The 27,016-nt window shown below is 46.3% G+C and overlaps 1 protein-coding gene across 12 annotated transcripts in view; it reads right to left on the reverse strand.

Annotated features, from left to right (window-relative positions):
• Positions 1-12,154: 12,154 nt before the first annotated feature.
• The window catches only part of ydjc (YdjC chitooligosaccharide deacetylase homolog), a 39,058-nt gene continuing 24,196 nt past the window's right edge, over positions 12,155-27,016 (reverse strand). For 10 of the 12 annotated variants that reach the window (XM_061673240.1, XM_061673236.1, XM_061673233.1 and 7 more), the window contains 4 exons: positions 17,139-17,316; positions 13,955-14,222; positions 13,698-13,817; positions 12,560-12,747 (listed from right to left, as the gene is read on the reverse strand). In XM_061673240.1, coding sequence (XP_061529224.1) covers positions 12,658-12,747; positions 13,698-13,817; positions 13,955-14,222; positions 17,139-17,316 — 656 coding nt within the window. In that variant the 3' untranslated portion in view covers positions 12,560-12,657. Of the gene's footprint in view, positions 12,748-13,697; positions 13,818-13,954; positions 14,223-17,138; positions 17,317-27,016 lie in introns of all 12 variants that reach the window. The other 2 variants (XM_061673241.1, XM_061673242.1) reach the window with 2 other exon arrangements.

A 27,016-nucleotide genomic window follows, 5' to 3' on the forward strand; every position in this document is an offset into this window, starting at 1 on the left:
TTTTGTTACTGTTCATCTTTCACCGCTAGATAGCAGTTGAACCATTTTCACTTAAGACCACCCCATTTGCCACATTCTGGCAGCAGATTCACTGCCAGTTTTACCATGCTGAAAAGGACCTAAAGGGGGAGTGGGGGTCCACAGAACCAGGAGGCCAATTCACTCACCTGGAGCACAGTTAGGCTCAGACTGAGCACCTTGAAGCGAGCTGGGAGAGGGGCTAGCGTTTCAGTGATACATCAGGACACAGAAAGGGACTGAGTGACCAAAAAAGCAACATGGAACAACTGTTTGATCTGGTCTCCGTTCTTGTTTGGTAATAAAGATGGCTGACCATTTTGCCTCACTGCCTGCCTGCTAGTTAGCTTTCATCATTCCGATTAAACGTGTAAAATCAAAAAGCTTAACATCAACGTGAGAAGACTTGCGATCAAGCGTCACCGATTTTGATAAGGACATTTCTCCTTATCCCCACTTCAACCTCTGAAAATAATTTTAAAAAAATGATCGCCCCAATATGGATTTTATGGACATGAAGCGTTTTCCTTCACTTCATGTCCACCAACTGCAACCAATTTTCTCTGAAATGTGAACATCTCCCCTCCCTCTTCCACCTCTGAAAATAGCAGAATGGTCGCCTTATTATTAGGGATTGTTTGGGGGACAATGTGTTTTCCTCATAAGCAACTTAACATCCACAAAATCCAAAGTAATGGGCCGATCGTTGCGATTTTTGCAGAGGTCGAAGTGCGCATGGAGAGGTGCGCATTTTGGTAACGATTGAGGGTAGTTTTTTTTTTTTTGATACAACTATTTCCAGAAGGAAGGAACACTACATTCTATTGCAAAGCACTGTCAAATGTTTTGTCCCTTTACAGGTGAGTAAAATCCATTTTGTGAGAAGAATTCCCTGCATTGCTTACGAAAGCACACGGAAGGTTACGTTTTCTTTGATTCGCTGGCCATAGTTGTTGTATAACCACCATTTTTGGGGAACATTTTCTACCAATTAAATGACAATTTTGTACCTTGAAAAACATAATATACTTACTTTGATAGAACGCAATGCATCTTGAAAGTAAAGTGGCCCCACTAACGCGACAAGCTACTCTGGACCTTTTAAGGGGATTGGTGGGGGGGGGAGTATTGTCACGACGATGCCCAATAAATATACTGTTTTTGAAAGTGTTTTAAAAAGCACAGTAAAAACAATGTATATGCATAATAGATCAAAGTTACATACACAATAATTATAAAATACAAACCTGGATTCATTTTTTTTGGTATCAGCAAGTGCTGAGAAATGATCATTTACACTTTATGATCCGTAGAGATACTGTATATAAACACTAGAGGGAGCCCTTGCTGGTTGATCCACTTTTTGCAGTCACGTTGTATTGAGAACCGTTTTTTCAATTCTTTGCCGATTTTGACACGACTTGGTTTGGGATAAATATCAGGTGCAAAAATGCCAAATGCTTTTGGAAAAGCGACACGATAAACGTTTCTCCAAAAGTGTTTGTACCAGGTAGTTCGTAACACTATAACCTTTGTCCAAGAGTCAATTTCCCTGGATAAGAGGATTTTTTTTTTTTTTTTTTTTTTTTTTTTTTTTCTATAAATGTTTTTTTTTTTTTTATATTCGACATTCAACACTGCAAACGCACAGACCTCAAGCTTTTATTTTGGTACCGGTTACTTCAGTTTTGATTTGTATATTGGCTAAATCAAGGGTGTTAAACTCAAATTCACAGTGGGACAAAATAAAAAATTGGGACAACGTCACGGGCCAAACTCGATATTTAATGAAAAATCACTGCGATGTGCATGTTTCCCTGCTCTGCAGAAGTCGAGCGTTAAAGTATATCATATGACAACAAACTTAAATTTTGCTGAAACACTGAATCTGGAATAAGCAAACTTTAATATTATAAACACGAAAAATCAAATTTGCGATAAAAGACATTGGTATTTGTTGTTTTGTATTTAAATGGATAACATGAATTTTTTTTTTATTTACCCACCATTGAAAGGTATGAAACTAAATCATACAAGGAAAAAAATAGCACCCCAAATGTTAATATTTTGTGATAGAGCTGCCAAGGATGTGAAATGTTTTTGCAGCGAGAAGAACATCAAAAGTGTATTTTACCAACTATACCGTGTCTGATATCGATAAAAAAAAAATAATCCTGGAGATCACTGAGCACCCAACTGTGAAATCTGTCATTACACACACACGGGCCCTGGATGTTGTCAAGCAGCAATCAGAGGTTCTAAAATGAGATTTCATTGATCTCCTAAAATGCAGACCTCTGGGGGGAACAAGTCAGTGCAAACTGTAGGCCGGTCCCAAGCCCGGATAAATGCAGAGGGTTGCGTCAGGAAGGGCATCCGCCTTAAAATTTTGCCAAACAAATATGAGCGTTCATCCAAAGAATTCCATACCGGATCGGTCGTGGCCCGGGTTAACAACGTCCGCACCGGCGCCGTCAACCTGCAGGTTGCCGTTGGAAATTCAGCTACTGTGGGTCGAAGTCAAAGAAGAAGAAGAGGTGGAAAGCGGTTTCTTCGGCAGAAAGAGAAGAGGAAGGCACAGAGCCTAGAACTTTGAATGTGGGGACTTTGAATGTTGGGACTATGACAGGAAAATCTCAGGAGTCGGTTGACATGATGATTAGGAGAAAGGTTGCTATATTGTGTGTCCGGGAGACCAGGTGGAAAGGCAGTAAGGCTAGAAGTTTAGGGGCAGGTTTTAAATGATTTTACCATGGTGTAGAGGGGAAGAGAAATGGAGTCGGGGTTATTTTAAAAGAAGTGTAGGCTAAGAATGTCTTGGAGGTTAGAAGAGTATCAGATCGAGTGATGAGGCTGAAATTTGAAATTGAGGGTGTTTTGTGTAATGTGATTAGTGGCTATGCCACACAGGGAGGATGTGACCTAGAGGTGAAAGAGAAATTCTGGAAGGAACTAGACAAAGTCGTTCTGAGCATCCCAGACAGAGAGAGAGAGTCGTAATTGGTGCAGAATGTAATGGACATGTTGGTGAAGGTAATAGGGGTGATGAAGAAGTGATGGGTAAGTACGGCATCCAGAAAAGGAACTTGGAGGGACAGATGGTGGGTAGACTTTGCAACAAGGATGCAAATGGCTGTCGTGAACACTTTTTTCCAGAAGAGGCACGAACATAGGGTGACCGACAAGAGCGGAGGTAGAAGCACACAGGTGCATTACATCTTGTGCAGACGATGTAATCTGAAGGAGGTTACCGACTGTAAGGTAGTGGTAGGGGAGAGTGTGGCTAGACCGCATATGATGGTGGTGTGTAAGATGACTCTGGTGGTGGGGAGGAAGATTAGGAAGACAAAGGCAGACCAGAGAACCATGTGGTGGAAGCTGAGACAGGACGAGTGTTGTGCAGCTTTTCGGGAAGAGGTGAGACAAGCTCTCGGTGGACGGGAGGAGCTTCCAGAAGACTGTACCACTGCAGCCAAGGTGATCAGAGAGGCAGGCAGGAGAGTACTTGGTGTATCTTCTGGCAGTAAAGGAGAGGAGGAGACTTGGTGGTGGAACCTCACAGTACAGGAAATCATACAAGGAAAAAGGTTAGTTAAGAAGAAGTGGGACACTGAGATGACCGAGGAGAGGCGAAAGGAATACATTGAAATGCGACACAGGGCAAAGTTAGAGGTGGCAGAGGCCAAACAAGAGGCATATGATGACATGTATGGCAGGTTGGACACTAAAGAAGGAGAAAAGGATCTATACAGGCTGGCCAGACAGAGGGATAAAGATGGGAAGGATGTGCAGCAGGTTCGGGTGATTAAGGATAGAGATGGAAATATGTTGACTGGTGCCAGCAGTGTGCTTGCTAGATGGAAAGAATACTTCGAGGAGTTGATGAATGAGGAAAATGATAGAGAAGGGAGAGTAGAAGAGGTAAGTGTGGTGGACCAGGAAGTGGCAATGATTAGTAAGGGGGAAGTTAGAAAGGCATTAAAGAGAATGAAAAATGGAAAGGCAGTTGGTCCTGATGACATTCCTGTGGAGGTATGGAAGCATCGAGGAGAGGTGGCTGTGGAGTTTTTGGCCAGCTTGTTTAACAGAATTCTAGCGTGTGAGAAGATGCCTGATGAATGGAGGAAAAGTGTGCTGGTGCCCATTTTTAAGAACAAGGGTGATGTGCAGAGCTGTGGGAACTATAGAGGAATAAAGTTGATGAGCCACACAATGAAGTTATGGGAAAGAGTAGTGGAGGCTAGACTCAGGGCAGAAGTGAGTATTTGCGAGCAACGGTATGGTTTCATGCCGAGAAAGAGTACCACAGATGAATTATTTGTCTTGATGGAAAAGTACAGAGGAGGTCAGAAGGAGCTACATTGTGTCTTTGTAGATCTAGAGAACGCCTATGACAGAGTACCCAGAGAGGAACTGTGGTACTGCATGCGGAAGTCTGGAGTGGCAGAGAAGTATGTTAGAATAATACAGGACATGTACGAGGGCAGCAGAACAGCGGTGAGGTGTGCTGTAGGTGTGACAGACAAATTTAAGGTGGAGGTGGGACTGCATCAGGGATCAGCCCTGAGCCCCTTCCTTTTTGCAGGGGTGATGGATAGGCTGACAGATGAGGTTAGACTGGAATCCCCGTGGACCATGATGCTTGCAGATGACATTGTGATCTGCAGTGAAAGCAGGGAGCAGCTGGAGGAACAGTTCGAAAGATGGAGGTGTGCACTGGAAAGTAGAGGAATGAAGTTTAGCCGAAGTAAGACAGAACATATGTGCATGAGTGAGAGGGGTGGTGGGGGAAGAATGAGGCTACAGGGAGAAGAGATAGCAAGGGTGGAGGACTTTAAATACTTGGGGTCAACCGTCCAGAGCAATGGTGAGTGTGGTCAGGATGTGAAGAAACGGGTCCAAGCAGGTTGGAAAGGGTAGAGGAAGGTGTCAGGTGTGTTATGTGACAGAAGAGTCTCTGCAAGTATGAAGGGCAAAGTTTATAAAACAGTGGTGAGGCCAGCCATGATGTACGGATTAGAGACAGTGGCACTAAAGAGACAACAGGAAGCAGAGCTGGAGGTGGCGGAAATGAAGATGTTCAGGTTCGCTCTCGGAGTGACCAGGTTGGATAAAATTAGAAATGAGCTCATCAGAGGGACAGCCGAGGTTCGATGTTTTGGAGACAAAGTTAGAGAGAGCAGACTTGGATGGTTTGGACACATCCAGAGGAGAAATAGTGAGTGTATTGGTAGAAGGATGATGAGGATGGAGCTGCCAGGCAAGAGAGCTAGAGGAAGACCAAAGAGAAGGTTGATGGATGTCGTGAGGGAAGACATGAGGGCAGAGAGGAGGATGCAGGAGATAGGCTTACATGGAAAAGGATGACGCGCTGTGGCGACCCCTCACGGGACAAGCTCAAAGGAAAAGAAAGGAAGAGAGAGACTTTTGAGAGTTGTTGCTCTGTGTGGATTGACCTGAATCATGGCTCCAATACGAGAGATGCCAGTTACAACAAAGGAGAGAATTGAAAAACATGACAGAATGTTACAAAAAAAATGGTGGTTGCTCCCAGTCAGCAGTGTCTAAAATCTGGACCAAGTACAAAGTGGGAAAGTTGTAAAAGGGAAGGCGTCCTGGTAGACCAAAGAAAAGAAGAAAAGAAAAACCTCAAAGCATCGAGATCCGAAAACCTTTGCAATGTCTTGAAAATAGAAAATGCATAACAAAACAAATGAGGCACAAATGGGCAGAAACAGGAGTCAATGTTTGTGACCGAACTGAAAGAAACCGCCGAAAGGAAATAGGATTTTCATCCAGAAAAGCCAAACCGAAGCCATGCTTAAAACCTGAACAGAAAAAACAAGGCTACAGTGGGCTAAAGAAAAGCAATTATGGATAGTAGATGACTGGATGAAAGTGATATTCAATGATGAATCGCAAATCTGCATTGAGCAAGGTGAAGATGCTGTAACGTTTGTTTGGTGCCGTTTGGATGAGATTTATGAAGATGACTGCCTGAAGAAAACATGCAAATTTACACAGTGATTGATGATATGGGGCAGCATGTCACGTCAAGGCACAGGGAAGATGGCAGTCATTCCATCTTCATTAAATGCACAACTTGACAGAGAGATTTTGGACACTTTTCTGATTTCATAAATTGAAAGCGATGACATTTTTTTTTTTATCGCTAAAGGAGAAATAAATGAAATAAAATAGAAACGAGAATGTTTTAAACATTTTTGTTAACTAAAACAACATTTTATGTTTGTATGTATGTTATAATTATATCAAAAATATCCTTCGTTTGTCCCCTCCTTGAGCCGTCACCTTATCGTGGTGGAGGGGTTTGTGTGTCCCAATGATCCTAGGAGCTAAGTTGTCTGGGGCTTCACACCCCTGGCAGGGTCACCCATGGCAAACATGTCCTCGGTGAGGGACCAAACAAAGCACGGCTCCAAAGACCCCTATGATGAGAAAAATGATTGGATTACGTTTTCCCTTGCCCGGGCGCGGGTCACCAGGCCTGGAGGTGTGGCTCGAAGGCGAGCGCCTGGTGGCCGGGCCTGCTCCCATGGCGCCCGGCCGGGCACAGGCCGAAAGGGTAACGTGGGTCCCCCTTCCCATGGGCTCACCGCCTGTGAGAGGGGCCATAGGGGCCGGGTGCAATGCGAGCTGGGCGGTAGCTGAAGGCGGGGACCTTGGCGATCCGATCCCCGGCAACAGAAGCTGACTCGGGAAATTGAATGTCACCTTTCTGGTAGGGAAGGAGCTGGTGTGTGAGGTCGAGAAGTTCCGACGAGATATAGTCGGACTCGCCTCCACGCACAGCTTGGGCTCTGGTACCAGTCCTCTCGAGAGGGGTTGGATTCTCTTCCACTCTGGAGTTGCCCACGGTGAGAGGCGCCGAGCAGGTGTGGGTATACTTATTGCTCCCCGGCTCAGCGCCTGTACGTCGGGGTTCACCCCGGTGGACGAGAGGGTAGCCTTCGGGTGGGGGGACGGGTCCTGACTGTTGTTTGTGCCTGTGCACCAAAGAGCAGTTCAGAGTCCTTGGAGGGGGTGCTGGAGAGCGCTCCGCTGGGGACTCCATCGTTCTGCTGGGGGGCTCCAATGCTCACGTGGGCAATGGCAGTGAGACCTGGAAGGGCGTGATTGGGAGGAACGCCCCCCCCCCCCCGATCAGAACCTGAGCGGTGTTCTGTTATTGGACTTCTGTGCTCGTCACGGATTGTCCATAACGAACACCATAAGGGTGTCCACACATGCACTTGGCACGAAGACACCCGAGTTCGCAGTTCGATGATCGACTTTGTGGTCGTGTCATCGGACTTGCGGCAGCATGTCTTGGACACTCTGGTAAAGAGAGGGGCAGAGCTGTCAACTGATCACCACCTGGTGGTGAGTTGGCTCCGATGGTGGGGGAAGATGCCGGTCCGACGTGCAGGCCCAAACGTATTGTGAGGGTCTGCTGGGAACGTCTGGCGGAATGCACTGTCAGAAGGAGTTTAACTCCCGCCTCCGACAAAACTTTGCACATGTTCCGGGGGAGGCTGGGGACATCGAATCCGAGTGGACCATGTTCCACGCCTCCATTGCTGAGGTGGCCGACCGGAGCTGTGGCCGTAAGGTGGTCGGTGCCTGTCGTGGCGGCAATCCCCGAACCCGTTGGTGGACACCAATGGTGACGGATGCCGTCAAGCTGAAGAAGGAGTCCTAACGGGCCTTTTTGGCCTGTGGGACTCCTGAGGCATCTGATGGGTACCGGCTGGCTAAGCGGAATGCAGCTTTGGTGGTTGCTGAAGCAAAAACTCTGGCATGGGAGGAGTTCGGTGAGGCCATGGAGAAAGACTTCCGGACGGCTTCGAGGAAATTCTGGTCCACCATCCGATGTCTCAGGAGGGGAAAGCAGTGCACCATCAACACTGTGTATAGTGGGGATGGGGCGCTGCTCATCTCGACTCCGGACGTTGTGAGCCGGTAGGGAGAATACTTCGAAGACCTCCTCAATTCCGACCGACACGCCTTCCCATGAAGGAGCAGAGTCTGGGTTCTCTGAGGCGGGCTCACCTATCTCTGGGGTTGAGGTCACCGAGGTGGTTTAAAAGCTCCTCGGTGGCAGGGCCCCGGGGGTGGATGAGATTCGTCCGGAGTTCCTCAAGGCTCTGGATGTTGTGGGGCTGTCCTGGTTGACACGCCTCTGCAACATCGCGTGGACATCGGGGACAGTGCCTCTGCATTGGCAGACTGGGGTGGTGGTGAAGGGGGACCGGACCGGACCGGAGGGTGTGTTCCAACTACAGGGGGATCACACTCCTCAGCCTCCCTGGTAAGGTCTATTCAGGGGTGCTGGAGAGGAGTGTCCGTCGGGAATTTGAATCCCAGATTCAGGAGGAGCAGTGTGGTTTTCGTCCTGGCCGTGGAACAGTGGACCAGCTCTACACCCTTGGCAGGGTCCTCGAGGGTGCATGGGAGTTCGCCCAACCAGTCTACATGTGTTTTGTGGACTTGGAGAAGGCATGCGACCGTGTCCCTCGGGTGGTCCTGTGGGCGGTGCTTCGGGAGTATGGGGTACCGAACCACCTGATACGGGCTGTTCTGTCCCTGTACAACCGGAGTCAGAGTTTGGTCCGCATATCCGGCAGTAAGACGGACTCGTTTCCGGTGAGGGTAGGACTCCGCCAAGACTGCCCTTTGTCACCGATCCTGTTCATATCTTTTATGGACAGAATTTCTAGGCGCAGCAGAGGTGTAGAGGGGGTCCGGTTTGGTAGCCTCTGTATTGCATCTCTGCTTTTTGCAGATGATGGGGTTCTGTTGGCTTCACCAAGCCGTGACCTTAAACTCTCATTGGAGAAGTTCGCAGCAGAGTGTGAAGCGGCTGGGATGAGAATCAGCACCTCCAAATCTGAGACCATGGTCCTCAGTCGGAAAAGGGTGGCGTTCCCTCTCCAGGTCGGGGGATGAGATCCTGCCCCAAGTGGAGGAGTTCAAGTATCTTGGGGTCTTGTTCACGAGTGAGGGAAGACTGGAACGGGAGATCGACAGGCGGATCGGTGCAGCGTCTGCAGTGATGCAGACTTTGTATCGATCCGTTGTGGTAAAGAAGGAGCTAAGCCGAAAGACGAAGCTCTCGATTTACCGGTCGATCTACGTTCCTACCCTCACCTATGGTCACAAGCTGTGGGTCGTGACCATTGGTGAGGTAGAAAGAACAAGCTCCCGGATACGAGCGGCCAAAATGAGTTTCCTCCGCAGGGTGTCCGGTGTCTCTCCCTTAGAGAGAGGGTGAGAAGCTCGGGTATCCGGGAGATCTCAGAGTACAGACGTTGCTCCTTCACATCGGGAGGAGCCAGATGAGGTGGCTGGGGCATATAATTCGGTTGCCTCCCGGACGCCTCCCCGGTGAGGTGTTCTGGGCACGTCCCACCGGGAGGAGACCCCGGGGACGACCCAGGACACGCTGGAGAGACTACGTCTCTCGGCTGGCCTGGGAACGCCTCGGGATCCCCCCGGAAGAGCTGGATGAAGTGGCTGGAGCGAGGGAAGTCTGGGCGTCCCTGCTAAAGCTACTGCCCCCGCGACCCGACCTCGGATAAGCGGTCGCAGATGGATGGATGGAACCTTCGTTTGTCACGTTTGGGGTTTGTTCGAAGGCAAGGACATGGAGGACCCAAGTGCGGGGAAGCCGGGAAGCAACGCAGTAGTGCAGGAGTATATAAAAAATTATATTTAAAAACAAAAGAAAACAAGGATCTTGAAAAAGTATAAATGCTAAATTAACAGAATCCAAAATAGAAACACTTGAGTAAACCCAAAACAAGAAACAAGACATGACTGAAATAACTGAGCAACAACTGGTGTAGTATATTTTAATTGTTTCACAATCAGAGTTCCTTTGCAAGGGACAAATGTTTGGAGATCTGTATTCAAGCCAACCATCTTTTCTTTGAAGTTCTACATCAAAGGACTTCCTTCAACCATTTGTATGTTTGTCAGGGTTTTCATTCTCCGCCCAGATAGTAACATGTCTTGGGTTCACAACAGGCGTCCCGGTCTGCAAAGAGGATTGTTTTGCGTCTTACAAGATGAGGGAACCGGGTGTGAGCGTAGCTAGAAGGTGAGGCGCCAGCAGGCGGGTGTGATTCCAAATATGGTCATGAGGAACGGCCATTTGCCGGGTATACCCAGGGAGGGGCTAATTCCACGCCCAGAGAATTAAACCTTGATAAACTGCGATCCAGGGGTTTTTCGGGGGCTTTTTCGTTGTTCTGGCAATGTAAGCAGCTGTTATGACATTAAGGCTTGTTCAATAAATAGTGTCTCGAAGTCTTCATTTATCCCATGCCCGACGGACGTCGGAGTTCTCCCGGGTGACCTCCGACCCACAGGCGAAAAAATCCACCTCACTGGCGCCTATGACATGGCACAGACAGAGACAATGACATACTGCAAAGACATGTGACAACGACAATGAACCGACCAGAACTGAAATAAACCAGGGAACTAAATACAAACAGATAGACGAGACAACGAGGAACACCTGGACAAGACACGAGTGGCTGGAGAGATCTGATTGGTCGATACAAGGTAGACGAGAACAGGTGGACAAAAAAACCAAATGCGCACACGACAAATATGGAACACAGGAAAACATGGAACAAAACTAAACACAACCCAAACCAAAACACAGACCATGACATCATTTTCGTCTGTCAATTAATTTCATACATGAGCTTTAGGCGTTGATTTTAAATGGATTCGGATAAGCCGTGGCCCAATGGTTAAGATCATCGCCTGCCACCGTGGGAGACCGGCTAGACGGCTACCGATCAGCTCGCACCCTCACGGAACCTGCATATTCGTCATTTCGGGGAATTCTGTGAAACGGACAACTGCCGAATCTCAAAATGCCGCTGCTTCCCGCCACGAAAGGCAGATGTGAAAGCAGACAAAGAGTTTTTCCCACTAATACAGCAGGTAATTGATCTACTGCCAACAACCCTTCAGCAACAGCAGGAAAACAGACTGGATGCATTTTTACTGGAGACACAGCAGGTAAAAGCAAGCTTACTTTCTATCTATTGTTGGATTGTTCTATTTGTACTCATGAAGCTATGTTCTTTTCTTTAACAATTAAGTTCCATTTCCAAAACATCCAAGGCCAGAGAGAGGGGTACCCACATCTTAGGATGACTCCCTTTTCATTCTTGATAGCACCCAAGGTAGATTACTGAATAATGATGGTTTTAGGTTGCTCCCCTTTTCTGATAACACCCAAGGCCGGAGGTACCTTCTGCTAAACATATATCAAAACCTTCTGCTGAACAGTCATAACGAAACCTTCTGACGTGTATAAAAGGAGTTAGCGCAAATAAACAAGGTGTGTCATTCACTGAACCTGCACTTTGGTGGGCAGTTGATTGAATGCACCCTGAGACTCAGCACGTTGGTGTCTTGTTTTTTCCTCTTTCTCTGGACAAAGAAAACGAAGACGCAAGGACGATTGAAGGTTCCATGATCTATTGAACACTGACATTATTTGACGTCCTTAACACTATCTAACGGTCACAAATCTGAAAGTCCAATTGAGAAGTTTACAATTTAGCTCACCGTGTGAAACTCCAGAGGGGAAGAGAGTCCAACCACACACACGAGGACTGGTACCAGAGCCCAAGCTGGCTTTATCTAGTCGGAACTTCTCAACCTCGTACACCAGCTCGGGCATCCTTCCCTGCCAGAGAGGTGATATTCCACATCCCAAGAGCCAACTTCTGTAGCCGGCCGGAGATTGGACTGCCGCTACTCAGCTCACTAGGTACCCGACCCCCTTGGCCCCTCCCACAGGTGGTGAGCCCATGGGAAGCGGGACTCATGTTGCCTCTCCGGGCTGTGCCCGGCCGGGCCCCATGGTTGCAGGCCTGGCTCCAGAGGGGGGCCCCGGTGACCCACGTCCAGGCAAGGTAAACTAAGGTCCATTTGTGTTTATCATCGTAAGGGGTCTATGAGCCGTACTGTCTGGTCCCTCAAATAGGACCTGTTGGCCATGGGTGACCCGACCAGAGGCGTAAAGCTCCAGACAACACGGCTCAGAAGATCATCAGGACACAAAAACCACTCCACCACGATAAGGTGACGGCTCAGGGAGAGTCCATACTGTTCAATACTTGTCTAATTGTCCTGTAATGAGTTCATAAATGTTCAATGAAAAAGACCATATTGTATCTCAAGTTTAATATTTGCAAAACCAGTTTAGAAATTGTCTCCAAACATAACATTCTAGTTTTAAGGTAGTTTCTCAATTTAAGTAAACTGTAAAGACAGTCAATGTAATGCTGAACTAAACAGTTATGTAAAAGTTAATTTTGCCCCAAAAAAATCATGTGACGTTTCTCTCTAATTCATAGATTCATGCTGAAGACAAAATATGCTCAAAGGTCTTTAAAAGCACAGAGTTGCACTCTCTCCTGGCGGTACATAGCAAGCAGGGACAAGTCAGTGAGCACACTGAGCTCATGTTGCCGGTCATCTGACTGGGAGAAGTCATCTGGTCCTTCTCCACAGCCACCTTTTTGTGGGTGACTGGGGTAACCTGGGTGGACCATGAGTTCTGCTGTGATCACACGCTCTTCAGAACTGGAAATGCCACAGGAGGACCTACTCAAGGCATGGCTTAGGGCCCTCTGCAGGTTGGAGACAGACATGTTCTGGCCTACTGTCGTCAGTCCTAGGTACACTTCTGGCCACCTGTGGATATGAAAAGGGGTTGACTGTCATTTATTGTATTTTTTTTTTTTTTTTTTTTTTAAGAAGTACAAGTTACTGCTTTGCCAATAAACCCCGAATCGAAATTCAAGTCATACAGAAATGCTCAACATGGCCCCAATACTGCTCTGCAATGCAGTTCTTCAAAACCCATGAAATTAAACAGAAATGTTGTTTCCTAAAGTGGAGTACTGTATTCACATACTGACACTCAGGCTAAATCGGAGCATTTTCCCGTCACGGTCAAAGTCTGCAATGGTTTGATTTTGGATTTTCCTGAGCCATTAGCCTGTCATGTGGGGTGTGTTAAGAGTGCTGCTCAATCTGCTCGAGACAACAGTCAGAGTCCACAATCATAAATGTTAAACCTGATTTAGAATTGCAAATCAGTGTGGTCAAAACCGACCTGAAGTACAAATACAGGAGCAAACAAAGAGCTTGTGTGTGGTATGCCGTATTGGTCATACAATATAAGAGCAGAAAGAACACACATTTTTTTCCTCATCATGTGTGCGGCCTTTAACATTTTAAACAACCGGTTACGTGGTTAAAAATTGGTAAGCATGCATGACTCCCATTGACCATGTCACAAAATAACAGCATATAGAAAATGGATGGATGGATTTATACTGTATGCAGGAAAGCTATGGGCACAAGGTTGTAATGGAGTGTTTATGTCCACAACATAATAACAGCCCATATATAAATAAATCTGCCCTTTTTAAAATGTAATAGGCCCATAACGTAATAACTGGCCAATAATGTAATAAAAGTCCTGAACCTACAGTATAACGTGATAACTTTTGGCCAACAATGTAATAACTTATTATGTTATTGGCTGACTATTACATTATTGGCCTGGCTAAAGAAAAAAAAATCCTTGCAAATGTAATATGTGAACCTGTAATGTAATATTATATTACGGGACCTACACGAGGATCCTGTTCGTGGACTACAGCTCTGCATTCAACACCATCATCCCTGAACTCCTCTCCTCCAAGCTTCTCCAGAAAAGCGTCTCGCCTGCCATCTGCCAGTGGATTTACAGCTTCCTGACGGGCAGGACACAGCAGGTGAGGTTGGGGGACACCGCCTCACTCCACGCACCGCCAGCACCGGGGACCCCCAAGGTTGTGTCCTCTCTCCGCTGCTCTTCTCTCTCTACACACACAACTGCACCTCAACGCACCCGGCTGTCAAACTCCTGAAAGTTTGCAGATGACACCACAGTCATCGGCCTCATCAAAGACGGTGACGAGTCTGCGTATCGACAGGAAGCGGAGCGGCTGGAGCTGCGGTGCGGCCGACACAACCTGGAGCTCAACACGCTCAAGACTGTAGAGATGCTTGTGGACTTCAGGAGGAATCCTTTGCCACAGCTGCCCCTCACGCTGTCCAACTGCCTTGTGTCAACCGTCGAGACCTTCAAGTTCCTGGGAATTACAGTCTCTCGGGACCTGCAGTGGGAGTTCAACATCAACTCAGTCCTCAAAAAGGCCATCAGAGGATGTACTTCCTGTGGCTTCTGAGAAAGCACGGCCTGCCACAGGAGCTGTTGAGACACTTCTACACAGCGGTCATTGAATCAGTCCTGTGTTCATCCATCACAGTCTGGTTTGGTGCTGCTACAAAAAAGGACAAACCCGAACTGCAACAGACAATCAAAACTGCTGAAAAGATTGTCGGTACCCCACTACCCACCCTTGAGGACTTGCATGCAGCCAGAACTAAGACAAGAGCATGCAACATCCTCTTGGACCCTCCACATCCTGGTCATCAGCTCTTCCAGCTCCTTCCCTCAGGGAGGCTCTACCGAACAATGCTAACTAAAACTAGCAGACATTCCAACAGCTTCTTCCCTCTTGCCATCAGCTTCTTACTGATTGAGGAGTATCTGCAACATTTGCACAATCAACATTGGCCCAGATTATCGCACTACTCGCTTGAAGTCTTGGTGCTCTTTCCACAATGGTCATTGCATCGGACTATCGCAATATTAGTCATTGTCATTAGTCATCTTTTTTGTTTTTGACATAAAGATGATTCTGATTCTGATTAAAAAGAGCCAATTTATTACCTTATGGGCTGTTATTACGAGAAAACCATAACATAATAACTGGCCAATAATGTAATAAAAGTCCACTCCAGTTGAAATGACAACTTGACATATATGATTTAAAAGACGCTTTTTTTCCACTGTGTGTGTGAAATTAGATGAAACTTTTCCTGTTTTGGGTCAACTGGGACCACCAAAATTATTTAGATTTGCTAAACAGCAGAAAAATGAGAGAATAAAACATTCATCCATTCTCTGTACTGCGATTTGGGGAAACCCAGACGATGATGTGATTTATTTGGAAGCTTCTGATAGGTTTATTGAAGGAACGTCGATCGACCGGTAAATTGAGAGCTTCGCCTTTCGGCTTAGCTCCTTCTTCACCACAACGGACCGATACAAAGTCCGCATCACTGCAGACGCTGCATCGATCCACCTGTCGATCTTCCGTTCCATTCTTCCCTCACTCGTGAACAAGACCCCAAGATACTTGAACTCCTCCACTTGGGGCAGGATCTCATGCCTGACCTGGAGAGGGCATGCTACCCCTTTTCCGACTGAGGTCCATGGTCTCAGATTTGTTATTGTGACTTATAACTTGGTGGGCGACTGGTTGGCACATCTGCCTCACAGTTCTGAGGACCGGGGTTCAAATCCCCGCCTATGTGGAGTTTGCATGTTCTCCCTTTTCTCCGGGTACTCCGCTTTCCTCCCACATCCCAAAAAGATGCGTGGTAGGTTGATTGAAGACTCTAAATTGCCCGTAGGTGTGAATGTGAGCGTGAATGGTTATTTGTTTATATGTGCCACCCGATTGGCTGCCGACCAGTTTTTTTGTAAGATAAGACTTTGGTCTTGACGTCCAGATCTTGGTAATGTCACTGCCATATTTTCTCTATGATGATGTACTACTGCTTTCTGTTCCTGGTTCCTTGATGTGCTCTGGATTTTTTTTCTTACCCTTCTTCTGACTAATACCTTTGAACAATTAGATCCCTCTGAAGTTGCAGAAGCTCTTTGCAGACAATGATTTGTGTTATAAGATGTGACTACAAAAATCTGAGGAAAAGCCTACTAGAACAGGTGAAATATATTTGGGCTTACGGTAAACCCTTGTTTATCGTGGGGGTTACGTTCCAGAAATCCCTCACAAGAACGGATCAATTATTTATTATTGATAAATTTACAAGTTTCACATATGCAAGCCAATGCCAATATGTGATACTGTAGAGAGGTCAAGGTATTTTATTTGTCCACTTGCGTTCACCATCCACACACTCTCCACGAGCACGTCTACTAAAGGCAGGTGTGCTCTGCTTGAATGATGTGAATAACAGTCCATGTGGGCATGTTGTGAAATGGCAATTTGCTGCCTTAAAAATTGGCACTATTTCTCACACTGGCAGTCCTGGCAATATAGTCAGCGAAAAGCATTATGGGAACTCAGAATTCATTGCAGTGACGTTTTTAACTACAGTACTGGAGTTGTACAAAATCAAGCTAAACTCCACACAGGTGGGGTCGGGGATTGAACCCCAGTTGTCAGAACTGTGAGGCAGACACCCTAACCGGTCGGTCACCGTGCCGCCAACTGCACTACACTGACCTATAAAAAAAAAAGAGATCCGTGATGCACTGCATCCGCAATAAGCGAACCCCGATATAGCGAGGGATTACTGTCATCAGAGGCACTTTAAATGGTGGCAGGTATGTGTTGAGTCCCATTTAACACGAGCTTGGATGTGATTGCTTCATTCTGTACACGGCAACATCCACATTTGTAAGGGTGTGTGCAATTATGCAACCACATTATCTCAGTATCTCATTTTGACTTTGCCTCTGTAAAATAGATTCATATATTTTTTTCAGTTGAATTGTACAGGTTATAGGTTAACAAATAGTGGGGGGGAAAGCTTTAAAATGATTTATGTTGGTCTAAGTTTTGTATTTCACCAAAAACGGTCATTTGAACAAGTGTGTGTAGATTTCTTATATTTACTGTAGCTTCCCTTCACCTTCTTCGTTAATATTTGTATTATTGACTGTGTTGATTACGTCAAGAGAAATAAATACGTGATTTAAATACATAGTTTTCTTAAAATTGTTTCTTGTGTGAATAATTTTGGCAATGTGCACCCTACTTTTGACTTGAGCACCTGCCCCAAAAAAATCCTGTGCATGTGCTTGTGTAAGCAAAGGACACCACATAAATGTTTTTATTTATATATAAATGTATTTATTTATTTTTTACTTTGGGTTGGTCTTTAATTTGTAGGGGGTCAAGCACCACCTAATTGAAACACTCATACCCACACACCTTATTCCATAATGCCTGAAGACAGGAATGGACTCGAGAGCGTCTTTCTCCACCTGTGCATAGAATCTTTGGAGATGTGTTGGCAGCCACTGGCAGCTGTGTAAACCTGGCTCCACTGGAACACGGGTGAATGGAATTTTGTGATCTGACAGGACCTGTGCAAACACCTCACGTACCTCTGCAACACAAGATCATAAATTAATAATCTCAATAGGCAGCATTATTTCACAGACTAGCATCTATACCAAAGGGCCACTGAAATTATTCTGGTATCTTTTAGTGACCCAAAGTTGACACTATACAGTGTTCAGGTGTTTTCTGCATTTAACATTTGGAGGTGGTTGCTTAATGTTGTGTGGCCTCCAGCTCCAGCGCCTCTGACATTATGAAAGTTAGTATCTGAACAGCACTGCAATTGGCGGGTGTCGCTTTAGACTGCAATTGTGATAGCCTGTCCACAGTGACTGCTGTATCAGAAACAGTTGGAAGTTGCTCCTAAAGCTGCCAGAGAACAGAAGAACCGCAAATGATGAATTTTCTTTCCTACCGTAACGTGTTCGACAATTTCGTGGCTTTTCAAACCCTTAAATGTTATTTTGTAACCAAGTTTGATTTCTCAGAAAAAAAGTATTGAGTATATTTCAAGGCAAGGTGGCAGATGAGGACTCATGAGTGCAATTATCACAGGGAGTAAAAAAGTTAGAATTTATGTTACCGATGAGATGCAGTCATTTGTCAGGTCTGAAAGTAACCCTCAAGAAATGGAGGGGCTAAGTGACGTCAGGGGTTGAGGACAGGACATGCAATAAAAAGAGGGTATAAGGTTGTGAGGGAGTTACATTTTATTCTATTACTATCCCCTCCTTGAGCCATCACCTTATCGTGGTGGAGGGGTTTGTGTGTCCCAATGATCCTAGGAGCTAAGTTGTCTGGGGCTTTATGCCCCTGGCAGGGTCACCCATGGCAAACAGGTCTTAGGTGAGGGACCAGACAAAGCACGGCTCCAAAACCCCCGATGGCGAGTACAATAAATGGATTCAGGTTTCCCTTGCTCGGACGCGGGTCACCGGGCCCCCCTCTAGAGCCAGGCCTGGAGGTGGGGCTCGAAGGTGAGTGCCTGGTGGCTGGGAGAGTAACGTGGGTCCCCCTTCCCATGGGCTCACCACCTGTGGGGGGGGCAATAGTGAAGTGCGAGCTGGGCGGTGGCCGAAGACGGGCACCTTGGCGATCCGATCCCCGGCGACAGAAGCTGGCTCGAGGGACGTGGAATGTCACCTTTCTGGCAGGAAGGAGCCCGAGCTGGTGTGTGAGGTCGAGAAGTTCAGACTACATATAGTCGGACTCGCCTCCACGCACAGCTTGGGCTCTGGTACCAGTCCTCTCGAGAGGGGTCGGACTCTCTTCCACTCTGGAGTTGCCCACGGTGTGAGGCGCTGAGAAGGTGTGGGTATACTTATTGCTCCCCAGCTTGACGCCTGTACATTGGGGTTCACCCCGGTGGACGAGAGGGTATCCTCCCTCCGCCTTCGGGTGGGGGAACGGGTCCTGACTGTTGTTTGTGCCTATGCACCAAACAGCAGTTCAGAGTACCCACCCTTTTTGGAGTCCTTGGAGGGGGTGCTGGAGAGCGCTCCCCCTGGGGACTCCATCGTTCTGCTGGGGGACTTCAATACTCACGTGGGAAATGACAGTGAGACCTGGAAGGGCGTGATTGGGAGGAACGGCCCCCCCGATCAGAACCCGAGCAGTGTTCTGTTATTGGACTTCTGTGCTCATCACAGATTGTCCATAACGAACACCATGTTCAAGCATAAGGGTGTCCACACGTGCGCTTGGCACCAGGACACCCGAGGTCGCAGTTCGATGATCGACTTTGTTGTCATGTCATCGGACTTGCGGCCGCATGTCTTGGACACTCGGGTAAAGAGAGGAGCGGAGCTGTCAACTGATCACCACCTGGTGGTGAGTTGGCTCCGATGGTGGGGGAAGATGCCGGTCCGACGTGGCAGGCCCAAACGTATTGTGAGGGTCTGCTGGGAACGTCTGGCGGAATCCCCTGTCAGAGGAGTTTCAACTCCCACCTCAGACAGAACTTTGCTCATGTTCCGGGGGAGGCGGGGGACATCGAGTCCGAGTGGACCATGTTCCGCGCCTCTGGATGTTATGGGGCTGTCCTGGTTGACACGCCTCTGCAACATCGCGTTGACATCGGGGACAGTGCCTCTGGATTGGCAGACGAGGGTGGTGGTCCCCCTTTTTAAGAAGGTGGACCGGAGGGTATGTTCCAACTACAGGGGGATCACACTCCTCACCTTACCTACAATTCCATTACAACATGCTGGCAATTTTTTTGACTTGAGTTCGTTGTCACATTTCTGTGGGGCCAATTATATATTACTCGTGCACTCACTGGAGTCGTCTCGCCACGCTGCACTATTTGCATATCTGTTGTTGACCAATACTGGCCATGCCAGAGGAGCATCTGCTCCATTTGCACACTGATTGAGGAGTATCCGCAACATTTGCACAATTAACATTGTCTCAGATTATCGCACAACTCGTCACTTTAAACTGCATACACTCCTTGAAGTCTCAGCGCCCTTTGCAGAATGGTCATTGCACCGGACTATTGCAATATTAGTCATTCGAACTGCTCTAAGTGCTAGAGGACTCCGTATCTTTTGCACAATTGTCAAAAAAAAAAAAAGAATGTACCGGCATTACAAGATAACTAGCAACCCTTTATTGCACAGTGACTGTTTTTTGTCAATGTGTTTATGTCTCAAAAGTGTTCTCTGTCAATTGACTGTCTGTTGTCGTACTGGCGCGGCTCCAACTCCCGGAGACAAATTACTTGTGTGTTTTTTGGACATACTTGTCAAATAAAGATGATTCTGATTCTAAAAAGGAGCTTCCCTGAATTGCTCAGTCATTCACAAGCAAAGATGGGGCAGGTTCTCCTCTTTGTGAACAAGTGCATGAGAAAATAGTCGGACAGTTTAAGGACATTGTTCCTCAATGCACAACTGCAAGGAATTTAGGGATTTCATGGTCCATAATATCATCAAAAGGTTCAGAGAATCTGGAGAAATCACTGCATTTAAGCGGTAAGGCTAAAAACCAACATTGAATGCCCGTGACCTTCGATCCCTCAGGCGGCACTGCATCAAAAACCGACATCAATATGTAAAGGATATAACCACATAGGCTCAGGAACACTTTAGAAAACCAATGTCAGTAAATACAGTTCGGTGCTACATCCGTAAGTGCAACTTGAAACTCTACAATGCAAAGCAAAATACATTTATCAACAACACCCAGAAACTCCGCCGGCTTCTCTCGAGCTCATCTAAGATGGACTGATGCAAAGTGAAAAAGTGTTCTGTGGTCGGACGAGTCCACATTTCAAATTGTTTTTGGAAATGGTGGACTTCGTCTCCTCCGGGCTTGGCAGCATGTTGCAATGCAATTGTAAGTTAGCTGTTTCAGAAGCTGATGGCAAGAGGGAAGAATGTCTGCTAGTTCTCGTTTGCATTGATTGGTAGTGCCTACCTGAGGGAAGGAGCTGGAAGAGCTGGTGACCAGGATGTGGAAGGTCAAAGACGATTTTGCATGGGTCTTGTCTTAGTTCTGGCTGCGTGCAAGTCCTCAACGGTGGGTAGGGGGGTACCGACAATCCTTTCAGCAGTTTTGATTGTCCGTTGCAGTCGGAGTTTGTCCTTTTTTGCAGCAGCACCAAACCAGACTGTGATGGAAGAACACAGGACTGATTCGATGACTGATTTGATTCTACACGAACGACTGCACCTCAGCGAACCCGACTGTCAAGCTCCTGAAGTTTGCAGATGACACCACTGTCATCGGCCTCATCAAGGACTCATCAAGGACGGTGACGAGTCTGCATATCGACAGGAAGCGGAGCGGCTGGAGCTGTGGTGCGGCCGACACAACCTGGAGCTGAACACGCTCAAGACGGTAGAGATGATCGTGGACTTCAGGAGGCATCCTTCGCCACAGCTGCCCCTCACGTTGTCCAGCTGCCTTGTGTCAACCGTCGAGACCTTCAAGTTCCTTGGAATTACCATCTCTCAGGACCTGAAGTGGGCGAACAACATCAACTCCGTCCTCAAAAAGGCCCAGCAGAGGATGTACTTCCTGCGGCTTCTGAGAAAGCACGGCCTGCCACCGGAGCTGCTGAAACAGTTCTACACAGCGGTCATCGAATCAGTCCTGTGTTCTTCCATCACAGTCTGGTTTGGTGCTGCTACAAAAAAGGACAAACTCCGACTGCAACGGACAATCAAAACTGCTGAAAGGATTGTCGGTACCCCCCTACCCACCATTGAGGACTTGCACGCTGCCAGAACTAAGACAAGGGCGTGCAAAATCCTCTCGGACCGTCTGCACCCCTGTCACCGGGTCTTCCAGCTCCTTCCCTCAGGTAGGCGCTACCGATCAACGCAAACTAGAACTAGTAGACATTCCAACAGCTTCTTCCCTCTTGCGATCAACTTCTTAAACACCTAACCTATAATTCCATTACAACAAGCTGACAATTTTTAGACTTGAGTTCGTTGTCACATTTCTGTGGGGCCAATTATGTATTACTCGTGCACTCACTGTAGTTGTCTCGCCATGCTGCACTATTTGCATATACTGGCCACTCATGCCAGAGTAGCATCTGCTCCATTTGCACACTGATTGAGGAGTATCTGTAACATTTGCACAACCAACATTGTCCCAGATGATCGCACTACTCGTCACTTTAAACCGCATGCACTCCTTGAAGTCTCAGCGCCCTTTGCACAATGGTCATTGCACCGGACTATTGCAATATTAGTCGTTCGAACTGCTCTAAGTGCTAGAGGACTCTGCATCTTTTTGCACAATTGTTTTTTTGTCAATGTCTTTATGTCCCCAAAGTGTTCTGTAAATTGACTGTCTGTTGTACTAGAGCGGCTCCAACTACCGGAGACAAATTCCTTGTGTGTTTTGGACATACTTGGCAAATAAAGATGATTCTGATTCTGATTCTGAACAACATTCAATAAACGTTTGGGAATTGAGGAAACAATTTTTTTTGTAGGTGGAATTCTTTCCCATTCTTGTTTGATGTACAGCTTCAGCTGTTCCACAGTCCGGGGTTGCCGTTCTCGTATAGTACGCTTCGTATAACCCGCCACACATTTTCAATGGGTGACAGGTCTGGACTGCAGGCAGGCCGGTCTAGTACCCGCACTCTTTTACTACAAAGCCACGCTGTTTTAACACTTGCAGAATGTGGTTTGGCATTGTCTTGCTGAAATAAGCAGGGGCGTCCATGAAAAAGACGTTGCTTGGATGGCAGCATATGTTTCTCCAAAACCTGTATGTACCTTTCAGCATGAATGGTGCCTTCACAGATGTGTAAGTTACCCATGCCATTGGCACTAGCACAGCCCCATACCATCACAGATGCTAGCTTTTGAACTTTGCGTCCATAACAGTCCGGATGGTTCTTTTCCTCTTTTGCCCGGAGGACACGGCGTCCACAATTTCCAAAAACAATTTGAAATGTGGACTCGTTGGACCACAGAACACCTTTCCACTTTACATCAGTCCATCTTAGATGAGCTTGGTCCCAGAGAAGCCGGCGGTGTTTCTGGGTGTTGTTGATAAATGGCTTTTAGTTTGCATAGTAGAGTTTCAAGTTTTTGGCTGTAGCGCCGAACTGTACTCACTGACATTGGTTTTCTGAAGTGTTCCTGAGCCCATGTGGTGATCTCCTTTACACATTGATGTCGGTTTTTGATGCAGTGTCGCCTGAAGTCACAGGCATTCAGTGTTGGTTTTCGGCCTTGCTGCTTACATGCAGTGATTTCTCCAATTCCTTGCAATTGTACGTTGAGGAACATTGTCCTTAAACGGTTCGACTATTTTCTCACACACTTGTTCACAAAGAGGTGAACCTCGCCCCATCTTTGCTTGTGAATGACAGAGCAATTCAGGGAAGCTCCTTTTCTACCCAGTCATGGCACCCACCTGTTCCCAATGAGCCTGTTCAACTGTGGGATGTTCTAAACAGGTGTTTGATGAGCATTCCTCGACTTTCTCAGTCTTTTTTGCCACCTGTCCCAGGTTTTTTGGAACGTGTTGCAGCCATAAAATGCTAAGTTCATGATTATTTGCTAAAAAATAATGTTTATCAGTTTGAACATTAAATATATTTTCTTTCTAGTGTATTCAATTGAATATAGGTGGAATATGATTTGCAAATAATTGTATTCTGTTTTTATTTATGTTTAACACAACATCCCTACTTAAATGGAATTGGGGTTGTAGATATGCCCTGCGATTGGCTGGCGACCAGTTCAGGGTGTACCCCGTCTCTCGCCCAGAGTTAGCTAAGATTGGCGGCAGCAAGCCCGTGACCCTAGTGATGATAAGTGGTTCGGAAAATGGATGGAAGGATAATATTGCAACATTTAAATCAATATAGAATCGAATTGCATCCCTAAAGAATCAATAACAAATTGAAACTCAACCTTAAGAATCGAAATTGAATCAAATCGTGAGATTCTTAATGCTAGCCAAACACAGAAGGTTAGTTTTTTTAAAATATTGATGAATAATATTTGTTTTTAAAAAGGGCTCTATGGAAAAGGGCATTTTACTCATCCAGGGCAAAAGGGCCAATGCGGAAGCACCAGTAAAGGTCTACCTGTGCACATCCCTGCCAATGAAGCTAGCTGTGTCAGAGATGTGCAGGTGACTAACTGACGCAATGAATCTGCAATAAGTGAACCATGATATAGCGAGAGATTACTGTATAATAATAATAATAATACATTTTATTTCAATTGCACTTTACAACCGTTGATCTCAGTGTTACATGAGGAATTTAAAAAATAAAATTGGTTACAATTATAAAATGATCAGAGATGGTCATTAAAGGAGGAAGTCAAAACACATTTAGTTAACGTTGAAAAGCCTATGTAGTCTGTGGGGCCAGGGAGGGCGTTCAACAGCCTCTGAGCTGCAGAGGACTATGCCCGATCACCCATAGTGCGGAACTTGGTTCCGGGGGCATGGTGGGTGTTTATGGCTGCAGAACGGAGAGTGCATGAATGAGTCTGGGGGGGGGTGAGGATTTCCTTGAAGCACTGGTGGGCATGTACGTGCAGTAGTGGGTGAGGAGGGAGACCTTGAACTTAATTCTGGCTGGGCTAGGGAGCCAGTGCAGGGATTCCAGAATGGGTGTGTGTGTCATACTTGCGCAACCTCATCAGGATCCTGTTGTGAATGTATTGCAGTTTCCGAGTGGTCTTGACAGGAATCCTGATGAGGAGTGCATTGTAGTAGTCCAGCCTGAAGGAGACAAAGGCGTGAACGAGCTTCTCTGCATCTGCCAGGGTGAGAATTGGATAGAATTTGGCTGTTTCTGACATTCTAAAAAGATGTCTTACGTGTTTGTGTTTGATGTGGGTGTCAAAGGTGAGTGGAGGGGCCATTTTAACACCCAGGTTAAGCATTTTAACTCGGGAGGGCTGGTAGTGAATGAGGTAATCTGCTCACCCCCAAAAAACAAATGTTTTAGTTTGTTTTTTAACTCAGGAAAATAGTACTCTCTCATATTGTATGTTATACAAACAGAGTAATAACATAATTACACAGAATGTGCAGAATTAAACAGTTTGCGTGTCTTTAATGCCACAATTCATTGCATTGTGCTGCTCCTTCTGATGTGCCCACCTTGGCCACCAGGAGGCAGTAAAATACAGCCGTGCAGACAAACGAAGAAGAATACCACTTCTACGACTACTCTAAGTGACTCAGGAAGATGTAGAAATACTTTTCATTTTCCAAAGAGGAAAAAGAATATGCCTGTGAATACTGTTGTGTCTACATGTGTTGCTCCCTCATTTGTGTTTCAATATTTGAATGGTTGACTGCACTTATATAGCGCTTTATCTGCTGCTTAAAGGGTTCTAAAACCGCAACTAGGATTCTAACAGTTAGTATGTCAATGGAATTTTCCATTATATGTTAGCATGAAGCCAGCAGCATGTTCTTAAGTCAACGTTGTTGAGTGGTTTTCAAAACGTGTAATTGTTTTTCTCTTGTGTTTAGTAAACTTCAACTGTGAGTGAAGCCTCTTTATTAATGTATTGTTCTCTATTTGCCAGACTGCTGCTTATTGCGGAGTTGAATTCAGTTCACTACCACCGTACAGCGCTAAGTCAGTATTGGGCATGACCATGATTAGCCTCACACAGGACAACACATTTCCTTTGCATTGAGTTGATCATGTTTGATTGTGGCATGTGGAATGTTGGTCCACTCTTTAATGGCCATGTGAAGTTGCTGGCTATTAGCAGGTATTTGAACACAATGGTCTTGTACACCGATCCAGAGCATCCCAAACAAGCTCAATGGGTGACAGGTCTAGTGAGTATGCGGGTCATGTAGGAACTGGGATGTTTTCAGCTTCCGGGAATTGTGCACAGATCCTTGCAAAATGGAGCCGTGCATTATCATGCTGCAACATGAGGGAACGGTCATGGTTGAATGGCACAACAATGGGCCTCAGGATCTCCTCACGATATCGCTGTGCATTTAAAATGCCATCAATAAAACAGCTGTCTTCATTATCCGTAACCTATGCCTGCCTATACCATAACCCCACCACCACCATGGGGCACTCAACCCACAACACTGACATCAGCCAACTGCTCACCAACACAAAGCCATATACGCTTTCTGCTATGTGCCCTGTGAAGAGGACACCTCTCCAAAGTAACAGACGCCATGAAATGTGAGCATTTGCCCATTCGAGTCCATTACGATAGCGAACTGCGGTCAGGTCAAGACCCCGGTGAGGACGATGGGGATGCAGAACTTCCTTAGTTATGTAATCCGACTGTTGTAGCTGCTGTCTGGGTTGCTAGTCGCAGATGATCTTGGAGGTGAAAATGTTGGATGTGGAGGTTCTGGGCTGGTGTGGTTACACGTGGTCTGCAGTTGTGGATGTACTGCCTATGGAGAGGACTGAAATGAACATTCAATTCACGGGCAACAGCTCTGGTGGACATTCCTGCAATCTACCTGCCCATTTCACAGTCCTTCAAAACCTGCTACCTGGGCTTTCACTTGTATCACGCTTTTCTACCTTCAAAGTACCCAAAGCCCTTTAACACTCACTGTCTCTTCATTAACAACTGATGACGAATCATCAGGAGTAAATGGAGGTTCAGTAACTTGCTCAAGGACACTTGGAAATGGTCACAAGAGCTCAGGATATAACCCACAACCATAGGGCTGGGAGACAACTACTCTGTGTGAAAATGCACATTTTAAAGTGGCCTGTTATTGTGGGCAGCCTAAGGCACACCTGTACAATAATAATTTTTACTAATCAGCATTTTGATATGCCGCTCCCGTGAAGTGGATGGGCTATCTCGGTAAAGGAGAAGTACTCACTTACACAGATTAAGATTGATGAACAATATTTTAGAGAAATACAGCTGTGCATAGAAGTCTTAGATCTTTGAGTTCAGTTCATGAAAAAGGAGAGCAAAAACAACAGTATTGCATTAATATTTGTTTTCAGTATATTATGTGTTATTGTGGAGAAGTGCACGATTTTGTCGTCGGCTGCGAGACAGAGGTGTGGAAGTTGGCTCATGAGAGTAGTGTCATGTCAGGAAAGGCCCTCTGCCTGCATTTTGTGTCAACCCAGAATTTACTGGAGAATGTTCGCTGCCGTGACCAGGCAGCTACAGGCCCATACCATTTGTTATAGTATGCCGTTTGTTTTTGTGATGTGAATAAAAGGACTGTCTGCCAACATGTGACTGTGCTAGGGGAACTCACTGCGTAGCGAGACGGCCACAGCTATA

Source organism: Phycodurus eques, chromosome 3 (assembly GCF_024500275.1).
Source record: "Phycodurus eques isolate BA_2022a chromosome 3, UOR_Pequ_1.1, whole genome shotgun sequence".
NCBI classification, from domain to species: Eukaryota; Metazoa; Chordata; class Actinopteri; order Syngnathiformes; family Syngnathidae; genus Phycodurus; species Phycodurus eques.